Here is a 12,961-nt window from a genome sequence, read left to right on the forward strand (position 1 = left end):
AAAAAAAAAAAAAATTAGCTAGGTGTGGTGGTGGGCTCCTGTAATCCCAGCTATTCGGGAGGCTGAGGCGGGAGAATCGCTTGAACCCGGAAGGCGAAGGTTGCAGTGAGCCGAGATTACGCCATTGCACTCCAGGCTGGGCGACAGAGCGAAACTCCATCTCAAAAAAAAAAAAGATTGGCTAGAACTCAACTTAAAGAATGCTTTGCACTGCTGGCTAGTATAATGGTGGAAGTGCATGGAGCAGGTGGGAACTGAGATCAGCCTTGAAGGATGTTTACTGGCTTAAGAAAGGTGTGTGTTCCTGTCTCTGAATAATTGAGTGCAGATTAGGAGAAAAATATTGTTCTTATGCAAGGAACTAGCAAAAGCCATCTAGATAGACAGTGTGAGTAGTAGCATGAAATATAGTGTGGACAGGTGAGCTAAGGCCAGACCAAAGAAAGATTGCAGTGCTGCTGAGAAGAGTTTGAGTGAGGTATGAAATGGCAAAATGATTACTTTATTTAAGGTACTTACTGAGCACTTACAGTATGCCGGGTGTTGCCACAGGCTGGAGATTCAGTGGTGAAGGTAAACACAACCTACCCTCTCATGGATTTTGGAGTATGTAACAATACAAACTCAAAGCTGCAGTTGTGTCCAAGAGACCATGTAGAGTTTGAGCTGATCTGGGGGTCAGGAAAGGCTCTCCGGAGCAAGGAATTAGCTAGGCAAGGAAGTGGACACAGTTTCAAAGCAGAGAGCACGTGTAGGTTCCCTGTGGTGGGAGGAAATAAGGTGCCATCAAGGAACTAAAGGGCCTGGAGTGTGGGGGAGGATAAGATGAACAGGAGCGAGATTGTGCCGTACCTTACAGGCTCTGTTTAAGACTTTGGACTTTGGTTCTTAGAGTAATGGAAACTCACTGAAGGATTTTAATCGAGTGTTTGTGATTAAATTTGTGTTTTGAAAAGATATTTCTAGCTATATTGTAAAAATGTTTGCAGCAGGGGGTGGGGTGGAAGTGGGGAATCAGTGGGAACAGTTAGGATGCTTTTGCTTTTGTCCAGTTGAGAGATGATAGTGGCTTGGCCTAGGATGATGGTGGCAGAGGAAGAAAGGGGACAGACTGAGGAGTTACGTGGAAACCAGAGCCCTCAGGACTTGATTATAGATAGGATATAAATGTAGGTTTGTTTGTGGTGATGGATATCCAGGATAAGGTGCTGCTTAGAGGTGCCATGCTTCAGAGGGTGCCGTGACTTGGGGTGTGCCAGGGCCTCTTGGTCCAGAGGTCTGGAAGACCCAAGTGGGGATGACGGTGCAGTTGAATATGTGAGCTGGGATCAGGAGAGGTCTATGCAGGAGGTAATGTAGAAAATTAATTTTAGGGAATTGAATCTTGCAGTGCTCAGCACAATGCATGAAAAGGGAGACTGATGGCATGTGGACTATTCAGAAAACTGTGGCAACACTGTTGGGTGCAAGGTGACCTTATGAGACGGACTGACAGTGGGGACTGCCAATTCATGTGTCTGTTTAGCTCACCTTTGTCGGTGTCCATTCTCCAACCCCCCAACCATGTGGGAAGGAAATGTGTGGCCCTCTGATCCTAACTACATTCCACAGACTGGGATGGAAAGGTGTCTGAGATTAAGAAGAAGATCAAGTCGATCCTGCCTGGAACGTCCTGTGATCTACTGCCAGACACCAGCCACCTGCCCCCCGAGCACTCAGATGTGGTGATCGTGGGAGGTGGGGTGCTTGGCTTGTCTGTGGCCTATTGGCTGAAGAAGCTGGAGAGCCGACGAGGTGGTATTCGGGTGCTAGTGGTGGAACGGGACCACACGGTGAGGCCTGGGGTAGGGCAGAGTCATGAGTGGGGCAAGAAAGATGACTCACATTTTATTAAGGACCCTAGGGACAAGGGAAGGAGAGGAGGGGAAGACCTCAATCTCAGGACATCCAATGGGCAGAGATTGTGCTTTGGACCTTGTTGAGAAATTGTCCTAGGATCTTCCTCGGTCAAACCAGGAAGGTTGGCAATAAGGTTTATTCTTTTGAAAGCAGATTTCATAATATTGGATTTTTCGAGATCTCACAGCTCTGCACTCAAGCTATAATTAAGTGTCTCAACTTTCTTTTTTTTTTTGAGACAGAGTCTTGCTCTGTTGCCCAGGCTGGAGTGCAGTGGCACGATCTCAGCTCACTGCAACCTCTATCTCCCAGGTTCAAGTGATTCTCCTACCTCAGCCTCCTGAGTAGCTGAGATTACAGGGACACACCATGAAGCCCAGCTGTTTTTTGTATTTTTAGTAGAGATGAGGTTTCACCATGTTGCCTAGGCTGGTCTCGAACTCCTGACCTCAAGTGATCCTTCTGCTTTGGCTTCTCAAAGTGCTGGCATTACAGGCATGAGCCACCATTTCCCGCCCTCAACTTGCTTCTTTCAGGTCCCATTACTTGTGAGGTTTTTGCATTTTATTGTATTTATTTATTTTGAGACAGGGTCTGGCTGTGTTGCCCAGGCTGGAGTGCACTGCAGCCTCCACCTCCCAGGCTCAAGTGGTCCTCCCACCTTAGCCTCCCGAGTAGCTGGGACCACAGGCATGCACCACTACACCTGGCTAATTTCTGTATTTTTTGTAGAGATGGGGTGTCGCCATGTTGCTCAGGCTGATCTCGGATTCCTGAGCTCAAGCAATCTGCCCGCCTCGGCCTCCCAAAGTGCTGGGATTACAGGCATGAGCCACCACCCGGCTGGTTTTTGCACTTTAGATGTTCCCATTTGCATTGCCAGCTAGCCCTGAATCTTGCTACTTTGCTTCAATCATGACCTTTCCTTTTCCCAATGGTAGATCAAATGTTAATCGTCTGCCCTTGGACTTCCAGGCCATTACCATTCTGTACCACTGTGTCAGCTCTTTCCAGATGACTGACCCTCTCTGCACATCCGCTGCTAATGATTTTAGACACTGTTGCCTTCAAGTTGACATATGCATGGGTCTTAGATTATAGACTTGCAGATAGGACTCCCCTTCAACTTTAGGTGTATAGCTCAAAGCTTTCACTGCGGTACTCTAGTCACATGTGATAGGCTACCTCAACTTTTCTTGTCTTTCCACAGTATTCACAGGCCTCCACTGGGCTCTCAGTGGGTGGGATTTGTCAGCAGTTCTCATTGCCTGAGAACATCCAGCTCTCCCTCTTTTCAGCCAGCTTTCTACGGAACATCAATGTAGGTGCAATGATATTTGGGATGTTGGGGTGGTAACCCCTCCTTTAGCCCAGAGTGGGGAGGAGCCCAGCTAGCAAGGTAGCCAGAGAGCAAGAATGGGTCAGTCAACAAGAAGCGGGGGGGCCCTGGCCTTTCTTCCTAGTGGTGGGTGCCTCAAGGTCTGGGGCACTGAGCCCGGGGAGCTGTGGGGGAAGAAGGCGGAAAACTCTTCCTTGCATCCCTAAGTCAGTCTCTTTCAGGAGCTTCTCTCTGCACACAGGAGTACCTGGCCGTCACCAATGCCCCTCCCCTGGACCTCCAGTTCAACCCCTCAGGCTACCTCTTGCTGGCTTCAGAAAAGGATGCTGCAGCCATGGAGAGCAACGTGAAAGTGCAGAAGTGGGTGCCTGGCACGGCCTCTCAGTTGCTTTACAGCCAAAGGTGTTGGGTGGCTCCTGCACCAGATTAGGAAGGGAGAAAGTGGAGTTGATAAGACAGATCCCTGCGGTCTAGGACCTCAGTGTGTCAGGAAGGAAATACACAGACCTGCAATGCCCGGTGAGAGTGCAGTACCATGAATATGGACAAAACACTGCCAAGTGCTGCCTAATTTGTCAGAGCATGAAAACCACCTGGAACACATCCCAGACCTAATAAACTAGAATCTCTAGGGAAGGAACCCACAAATCTGGGTTTTAACAAGAACCTGAAGTCAGGAGTTAGCAAACTTTTTCTGTAAAGGGCCAGATAGTATGTATTTTAGGTTTTGCTGGCCGTACGGTCTGTTCTAACCACTCTGTTATCACAGTATGAAAGTAGCCATAGACAGAAGCACAAATGAAGGAGTGTGGCTCATTTACGAAAACAGGCAGCAGGTCAGATTTGGCAACCCCTGCTCTAAATGATTCTCATGGTCAGGTGAGGGTGGGCATCTTTGTGATGCAATATGCCCGGAGGCTTTATTTTTATGTTTATTTAACAAACAGCCAAGTCTCACAGTGACATAAATATCCTAAATGCTGTACAGATATGAACTCATTTAATCATCAGAACATCCCCATTTTACATATGAGGAAACTGAGACATAAGGCACTAGTAAGTGGTGGCAGTGGGATTTTATTTGAAGCCAGCAGTCTGGCTTGGGAGTGTTCTGTTGGTGCCTCCGCTATGAGGCAGCTCTGGGGGACAGTGTCCCAGAGGATATACCTGTACTCAGGAACAGGATTGTAAAAGGAGTGTAGGGAACAAGGTTACCCCCTTGTTGTGAAAGTTAATGGAATAGGCTGGGTGCAGTGGCTCATGCCTGTAATCCCAGCATTTTGGGAGGCTGAGGCAGATGGAACACCTGAGGTCAGAAGTTCGAGACCAGCCTGGCCAACATGGTGAAACCTCATCTCTACTAAAAATACAAAAATTAGTTGGGTGTGGTGGTGTGTGCCTGTAATCCCAGCTACTCAGGAGAATCGCTTGAACCCAGGAGGAGGAGGTTGCAGGGAGCCGAGTTCACGCCATTGCACTCCATCTTGGGTGACAGAGCCAGACTCATTTCAAAAAAAAAAAAAAAAAAAGTCATGGAATAGACCGGGATAGCAGGGAGTTCTCTGTGCTGAAAGGAGACGAGGGAGTAGGGAAGGAAAGGCAGTCAAGGCTGAAGAGCCTGCCTAGGTGGCTTGGTCTTCAGCCACTCAACAGTGAGGAAAAATAGGGGCATTTGGGGCAGAGAAGTGACATGACTGAGCTGGACTCCCCACTTGTGAGGTTGGGGTCCATACTTCACCCCTCTGCACACTCTCCTCTGTGACACACATATGCCGACCCACATGTTTATCTCAGACAGGAGGGAGCCAAAGTTTGTCTGATGTCTCCTGATCAGCTTCGGAACAAGTTTCCCTGGATAAACACAGAGGGAGTGGCTTTGGCATCTTATGGTGAGGCTTGCTTGCAGAGGGGACAGCTTTTTCCCTGAAGGTAGAGACTAAGGGGTGCCACAGGTTGGGAGTCTCGGGTACCCCACAGCCAAGCTGAAGGAGAAACACTTTCCTCCCATGTCGTGGGGACTGCCCTGGGCCATGCTAGTTCTCTATCCTTCAGCAGGCTTTGTCTCTGTGGTTCAGTTGGTCAGGATGACCTTTCCTGGCTTACAAGCCCTCGAGAGGGGTTGGGGGCACAGGAAATACAATCCGAGAGCAGAAGTCCTCATCTGTCTTTGTGACAGTTCTCTTTTTCTTATCACAGGGATGGAGAATGAAGGTTGGTTTGACCCCTGGTGTCTGCTCCAGGGGCTTCGGCAAAAGGTCGAATCCATGGGAGTCTTTTTCTGCCAGGGAGAGGTGACACGTGAGTCTGAGCTTGTTTCCTCTAGTAACTGGGGCCTAGGCCTAGACTAGGTCTTATCTTCTCAGTCACAAGCTAAGAAAGGGCTGGGGGGGAAAGGGGTCTACCCTGAGAGCAGGTCCTAGGCATCCTGACCCGGGTTCCTCACTGAGCTGCGCTGTGACTTGTGATCTGCTTGATGATTGCACCTCAGCACTGTCCTGTCAGAGTGTAGCCAAGCTCGTGCCAGCTCCCTCATCTCTGTTTGCTTCAGTGTCTGTAGGAAAGCTCCCATCCTTCCAGCTTTCTTTCCTTAGGAAACAAGTGAAATCCCCATTTCCTTCCTTTTCAGGGCCTCCAAGGCCTATTTTTCATATTCCTCTCTGCAGGTTTTGTCTCTTCATCTCAACGCATGTTGACCACAGATGACGAAATGGTGATCTTGAAAAGGATCCATGAAGTCCATGTAAGTTTCTAGTTTGGTGATGTCCTTTACCAAAATGGAGGGACAGGAAAGGTAGTGACTCTCCTTGTTTTGGTCTTCTTTGACCCACTTTCCAGTATGGGTAAAACTAAGGCTCAGGAAGCAGTGCACCTCTCAGGGTGCCTGGTATGTGGTCCAGGTCTTCCCACCCCTCACTCTCTGGTGCCCGCAGGTGAAGATGGATCACAGCCTGGAGTACCAGCCTGTGGAATGCGCCATTGTGATCAACGCAGCCGGAGCCTGGTCTGCACAAATCGCAGCGCTGGCTGGTATTGGAAAGGGGCCGCCTGGCACCTTGCAGGGCACCAAGCTACCTGTGGAGCCAAGGAAAAGGTAACTGTCCTCTGGGAAGCTGAGGAGGTTGGTGAGAGAAAGAAAGAAATGACATCAAAGTTGGATAGCATGTGTGTGTGTGTATGTGTGTGTGTGGGGTTGGGGAGGGGGTGTGTGGGGGTGTGTATGGGGTTAGGTCTCGAGAGGGTGTGTGGGGAGTTTAGGGAGGGGGGGTGTGTGTGTGTGTGTGGACGAGGTTGGGGAGGGTGTATGTGTGTGTGTATGGGGTTGAGGAGAGTGTGTGTGCATGTGTATGGGGTTGGGGAGGATGTCTGTGTGGGGGGTTGGGGAGAGTGTGTGTGTGTGTGTGTATGGGGTTGGCGAGTGTGTGTGTGTGTATGAGGTTGGGGAGGGTGTGTGTGTGCCTGTGGGGTTGGGGAGAGTGTGTATGTGTGTGTGGGGTTGGGGAGGGTGTGTGTATGGAGTGTTGGAAGGTGTGTGTATGGTGGGAGAGGGTGGTGTATGGTGTGGACGGGGTTGGGGGAGGGGGGTGTGTGTATGTGTGGGGGTTGGGAGGGTGTTTGTGTATGTGGTTGGGGGTTGGGGAGGTGTGTGTGTGGGGGTTGGAGGGTGTGTGGGGGGGTTGGGGAGGGTTTTGTGTGTGGGGGGTTGGGGAAAGGTGGTTTCGTGGTGTGGGGGTGGGGAGGGTTGTTTTTGGGGTCGGTTGGGGATGGTGTTTGTTGGGGGGTTGGAGGGTGTGGGGTGGGGATGTGTTTGTGTGTGGGGTTGGGAGGGTGTGTGTATGGGGTTGGGGAGGGGTGTATGTGTGGACGGGGGTGGGGAGCGGGGGTTGGGGAGGGTGTGTGTGTGTATGGGGTTGGAGGGTTTGTGTGTGGGGTGTTTGGGAAGGTGTTTGTGTGTTGGGGTGGGGGCAGGGTGTTTGTTGTGGGGTGGTTGGGAGGGTGTGTTGGTTGGGGGTTGGACGGAGGTGTGTGGGGGGGTGGGTGATGTTTGTGTGGGTGAGGAGGTGTGTGTGTGTGTGTGGTTGGGAGGGTGTGTTTGTGGTGGGTTGGGGAGGGTGTGTGTGTGGTAGGGAGGTGGCGTGTGTATGGGGTTGGGGACGGTGGTGTGTATGGGGTTGGGGAAGGTGTTTGTGTGTGGGGGTGTGGGAGGGTGTTTGGTGGGGGGTTTGGGGAGGGTGTTTGTTGGGATTGGGTGAGAGTTGGGGGTGGGGATGGTGTTTGTGATTTGTGGGGGGGTTGGGAGGATGTGTATGTGTGGACAGGGTTGGGGGAGGGTGTGTGTGTGTGTATGGGGTTGGGAGGTATTGTGTGGGGGGGGTTGGGGAAGGTGTTTTGTGTGGGGGTGGGAGTGTTTGTTGGGGGTTGGGGGAGGGTGTGGGCTGGTGATGGGTGTTTGTGTGGGGTTGGGAGGTGTGTGTATGGGGTTGGGGACGAGGGCTGTGTATTTGGACGGGTTGGAGGGTGTGTGTGTGTGTGTGTTATGGGGGGTTGGGGAGGGTTTTGTGTGTGTGGGACCAGGGTTGGGGGGGCGTTGCCAGCCATGGGCTGTTTCTGTAGATTCGTAAGCCGGCCACTAGGTGTGTGTGTGTTGGGGAGGGTGTGGTGTGCTGTATGGGGTTGGGAGGGTGTGTATTTGTATGTGTGGCTGGGTTGGGGAGGGTGTATGTTGGTGGGGGGTTGCGGCAGGGTGTATGTATGGGGTTGGGGCAGGGTGTGTGTGTCGGGAACAGGGTTGGGAGGGTGTGTGTGGGTGGGGGGTGGACGGGGTTGGGGAGGGTTGCTGGCCATGCTGTTTCTACAGTTCATAACCTCACTGGTTGTGGCAGGGATGTGTATGTATGGCACTGCCCCCAGGGACCAGGCCTAGAGACTCCGCTTGTTGCAGACACCAGTGGAGCCTATTTCCGCCGGGAAGGATTAGGTAGCAACTACCTAGGTGGTCGTAGCCCCACTGAGGTAAGCTGAGTGGGGTGGGACATGCTGGCAAGGAGACATAGAATAATTGTCATGAAAGAATAAGGCTTTTGGCCGGGCGCGGTGGCTCACGCCTGTAATCTCAGCATTTTGGGAGGCCGAGTCAGGTGGATCACCTGAGTCCAGGAGTCGGAGACCAGCCTGGCCAACATGGTGAAACCCCATCTCTACTAAAAATACAAAAATTAGCTGGGCGTGGTGCTGGGTGTGTGTAATCCCAGCTGCTTGGGGGGCTGAGGCAGGAGAATCGCTTGAACCCAGGAGACAGAGGATGCAGTGAACTGAGATCGCGCCATTGCACTCCAGCCTGGGCAACAAGAGCAAAACTCTGTCACAAACAAAAAAGAAAAGAAAAGAAAAAGAATCAGGCTTTTCTGGGGGGCTGCGTGCTGTGTTAATTGATATTAGATCCCCCTCCAGATTTGAACTGGAACCATTTCTCCCCATCCCCTATCTGCACAGGGATTGTTAAACAAGTCTGGGTCTGTCCTTGTGTCCCAGGCAATGTAAGCCTTGTCCCCACCTCTCACTCCAGGAGGAAGAACCAGACCCAACAAACCTGGAAGTGGACCATGATTTCTTCCAGGAGAAGGTGTGGCCCCATTTGGCCCTGAGGGTCCCAGCTTTTGAGACTCTGAAGGTAACTGGCAAGGGCTGGTTTTCCTTTTTATTTTTGGACATTGGATGGGACAGATGATGTTGGTCCCCTCACACCTGTGCACTGCCGTAGTCCCTCCATGTCACAACTGCTAAGGAATTTGTTGGACACATTGCATTCCATAGACCCCTCAGCAGTGGGTAGATGGTACTTTGCGCTGACCCCTGACGAGGAGTGAGGATAGAGTGTGGCTGCAGCCTTCCTGAGAACCCCAGTGTTTTGTGCACCCGCAGGTTCAGACAGCCTGGGCCGGCTATTACGACTACAATACTTTTGACCAGAATGGCGTGGTGGGCCCCCACCCACTAGTTGTCAACATGTACTTTGCTACTGGCTTCAGTGGTCACGGGCTCCAGCAGGCCCCTGGCGTTGGGCGAGCTGTGGCAGAGATGATACTGCAGGGCAGCTTCCAGACCATCGACCTGAGCTCCTTCCTCTTCAACCGCTTTTACTTGGGAGAGAAGACCCAGGAGAACACCACCATGTGAGCATGTGTGCTCTGCACTGGCTCCACTGGCTGGCATCCTGGCTGTGTTCACAGCCTTCTCTGCCGCTCCGGTCTTCCCCAGCACTGTGCTGGGCCTTCTCCCCTCCCCAGTGTCCTCTCCTCTCAGGCAGGCCATTGCATTCACATGGCTGGGCAGGCACAGGCACTGAGGCCCAGGCCAACAGCAAGTGATGAGTGGAATCCTAGGACTGATCTGTAGCCCATGCTGGTGTCCCCCACCAGGGCGATCCAGCTGGAGGCCTGAGCACCCTGGCCCAGGACTGGCTCCATCCTGGCACTGACCAGGAAAGACTGCCTCTGACCCTCTTGGCAGACAGCCCAGGCATGGGAGCATTCTGGGGCAGCCTGGCTCAGGTTTCTTGATTGTCTGTTTACCCTATCCATCAACCAATACATGTGATTAACTCCTTCCCTCTGGTCTTCTGTCTCTTTTCATTGTACAGCAGGAGCTTTTGAAGCACCCCATTAGCCTTATACCAGGACAGGGAGCTCTTTTACAACAAAACAAAACAAAAAATGAGCACAAACCTTTCACCTTTCATTAGTTAAATCCTTGAGCGGTGCAGTATCACACAGATTATGTGTCTGTAGTCTTAGCAGGAAGATTGGGAATTTGGCGTAAACCATGCCACGGTTTCCATGAACTCAGGCTACTTTTTACCAGATTACTCTGATTTTGTTTGGTGTGCCACCAGGAATCGCTGTGTGGTTCTTTGCTTTGTATACATGAGCACATCTCTTGCCCAAATAGAATTGAGTTTCATCCAAAGCATAAATGCTCAATTTTAAGAAGAGCTGTGTGCCTACTTTGGTTCTGGAAACCCCACTTATAACCAGCAAAAATGGCCTTGGATCACAGCCTTCCTGTTCCCAGCAAGCCTCCACAAGCTCCAAGATGGCGGATAGAGTCCTTCTTAGATCCTAGGTGGTAGGTGTCTTGCTTGTAAGCAAGTACCTCCCATTCCTGAGTTCCTGCAGGGAGTTGGTTGTAAAGAAGAGGGATGGGTTTGCCATGTATTCTACCAACATTCATTTAGTCCAACTGTTGGCCAGGCTCAGGGTCACATGTTGAGATATACCAGCAAGCAAAACATAGTCCTGTCTTTGCTGGAACTTTCATAGCCCTGCCCCTCCTAGCCCCTCATCCCTAGATCAGATACAGTGTGACCCCCACAGTGCTGGCATAAGCACACAACACAGACACCTCACCCAGGGTGGGAGTAGGAGGGTGGCAAAGGGGTTTCTCCATGAAGCTTCTCCAGGGAAGTTGACCTCTGAGCTGAACCTAAAGGATGGGCATTTAGTGAAGTGAATGCAAGGTGGCCAAGGAAGGATCCAGGCTGAGGGCAAACCATATGAAAAGGCCCAGAGGCAAGAACTAATAAGATTCAGGGATTTGTCCTAGTCTACTTGGGCAGCTATCACAACATATCCTAGAATGGGTAATTTATAAATAATAGAAATGTATTGCTCACAGTTCTAGAGGCTGGGAACTCCAAGATCAAGGCACCAGCAGATTTAATGTCTAGTAAAGGCCTGCTCTCTGCTTCAAAGATGGTACTTTCTCACTGCATCCTCACATGGCAGAAGGTGTAAGGCAACCTCTTTCAACCTCTTCCAAGAACACTCATCCCTTTCATGAGGGTACAGTCCACATGATTTAATCACTTTTCCAAAAGCCCCACCTCTTAACACTATCACATTGGGTATTAGATTCCAACCTATGACTGTAGGGAGGACACCAACATTCAGACCATAGCAGGATTCAGTATGACTTTTTCTGCCTGGATCGTGGAGTGCAAGAAGAGGAACCAGAGCCACTGAGGGGTTTTAAACGGGAGCAACACGATCAGATTTTCCTTTTAGAAGAATCACCTGGGTGACCTTGTGGAAAGCAGATGAGGATGTCAAGGCAGTAAGGAGGCCAGATGGAGGCTGTGGTTGCAGTCCGTGTGGCAGAGACAGGGAGTGCCTGAACCATCATGGTTCCCAGGGTGATGCCAGCAACAAGAAGTGGGTTAAGTCGGATAGCCAGGTTTCTGGATGGAGGTACTGCCCCTCCCAGAGATGAGGAGCACCAGGGAGGAGCGAAGTGAGGGACAGTGAGTGGTGCAGTCTGGGATGTGAATGAGGGGTACCTGTAGGGCATCCCTCAGATAAGGAGTTGGGCTGATTGGCATGGTCCTTGGGGGACAATCTGGGCTACAGATAGAGATGTGGACATCATGGAACAGGATGGCATCACCCCAGAGGGTAGAGTAGTGGACCAAGGAGGGAAGCTGGAGGGACCCCACCAACATTTAAGGGACAAACCAAAGAAGGGGACACTAAAGAGGTACCCACAGAGGCAGAAGAAAAACCAGGAGAGTGTGGCGTCGTGGAAGCTAAGGAGGAAGTGATCACAGTACCTGCTGGATTCAGTCCCAAGTAGTTCAGTGTTGGCCTCATTCTCGAAGAGCAGTTTCAGTGGAATTTGAGGACTGGACATTTGCAGAGAAGGAGACGTGAATGGGAATAGAAACAGCTGGTAAACTGCCCACTCTGCCTCGAAAGCAGCCTTTGGGGTTGGGCGCAGTGGCTCACAGCTATAATCCTACCACTTTGGGAGGCTGAGGTGGGAAGATCACTTGAGCCTACGAGTTCGAGACCAGCCTGGGCAACATGGCAAAATCCTGTCTCTACAAAAAATACAAAAATTAGCTGAGCGTGGTGGCATGCACCTGTAGTCCTAGCTATTAATACTTGGGAGGCTGAGGCAGGAGGATCACAAGCCTTGGAGGTTGAGGCTGCAGTGAGCTGTGAGGCACCACTGCACTCCAGCCTGGGTAACAGAGTAAGACCCTGTCTCAAAAACAAAAACAAAACAACGATAAAAATAGTGGCCTTTGTGGAGAAGGATGAAAGGGAGGGAAGAATTGATGGAGGTGGGCCTTACTAATGGCAGGGGAGGAGATGTGCTACCAGAGAGGTAACAGCAGAAGCCCCTGGGGTTAGGGTGGGGGGCCCAGGCCTCAGGCAGAAGGCAGAAGAGGAAGAAGGCGGTGCTGAAAGACAGGAAGGAACTTGCCAGGGATATGGAGGAGGGACAAGTCAACATCCGGGTTGACCCTGTGAGATTCCCCTAGGTGCCAGGCAGTTGCTCCCCCTCCCTTCAGCACGGACATTGCAATCTCAGGGTGAAAGGGAAAAGGCCTTCAAGTGTTTCTCACCCAGAAGCTGCTCCCTTCCACACAGTGAGTACTATGTTTATTAAGAAGCACTGAGACCTGTAATCCCAGCACTTTGGGAGGCGGAGGTGGGCAGATCACTTGAGGTCGGGAGTTTGAGACCAGCCTGACCAAATGGAGAAACCCCATCTCTAGTAAAACAAAATTAGCTGGGCATGGTGGTGCATGCCTGTAATTCCAGCTACTCAGGAGGCAGAGGCAGGAGAATTGCTTAAACCCTGGAGGCGGAGGTTGCAGTGAGGCGAGATTGCACCATTGCACTCCAGCCTGGCCAACAAGAACGAAACTCCGTCTCAAAAAAA

At 51.2% G+C, this 12,961-nt stretch overlaps 1 protein-coding gene across 1 annotated transcript in view; it reads left to right on the forward strand.

The window, feature by feature from the left end:
• FOXRED1 (FAD dependent oxidoreductase domain containing 1) overlaps positions 1-9,847 on the forward strand; it is an 11,420-nt gene extending 1,573 nt beyond the window's left edge. The window contains exons 2-11 of the mRNA XM_017892255.1: positions 1,612-1,832; positions 3,110-3,220; positions 3,480-3,598; positions 5,033-5,127; positions 5,435-5,536; positions 5,902-5,978; positions 6,169-6,329; positions 8,119-8,248; positions 8,802-8,906; positions 9,158-9,847. Coding sequence (XP_017747744.1) covers positions 1,612-1,832; positions 3,110-3,220; positions 3,480-3,598; positions 5,033-5,127; positions 5,435-5,536; positions 5,902-5,978; positions 6,169-6,329; positions 8,119-8,248; positions 8,802-8,906; positions 9,158-9,412 — 1,376 coding nt within the window. The 3' untranslated portion in view covers positions 9,413-9,847. The remainder of the gene's footprint in view (positions 1-1,611; positions 1,833-3,109; positions 3,221-3,479; positions 3,599-5,032; positions 5,128-5,434; positions 5,537-5,901; positions 5,979-6,168; positions 6,330-8,118; positions 8,249-8,801; positions 8,907-9,157) is intronic.
• Positions 9,848-12,961: the final 3,114 nt, after the last annotated feature.

The sequence above is a fragment of the Rhinopithecus bieti genome, unplaced genomic scaffold (assembly GCF_001698545.2).
Source record: "Rhinopithecus bieti isolate Rb0 unplaced genomic scaffold, ASM169854v2 scaffold_20150, whole genome shotgun sequence".
Taxonomy (NCBI): Eukaryota; Metazoa; Chordata; class Mammalia; order Primates; family Cercopithecidae; genus Rhinopithecus; species Rhinopithecus bieti.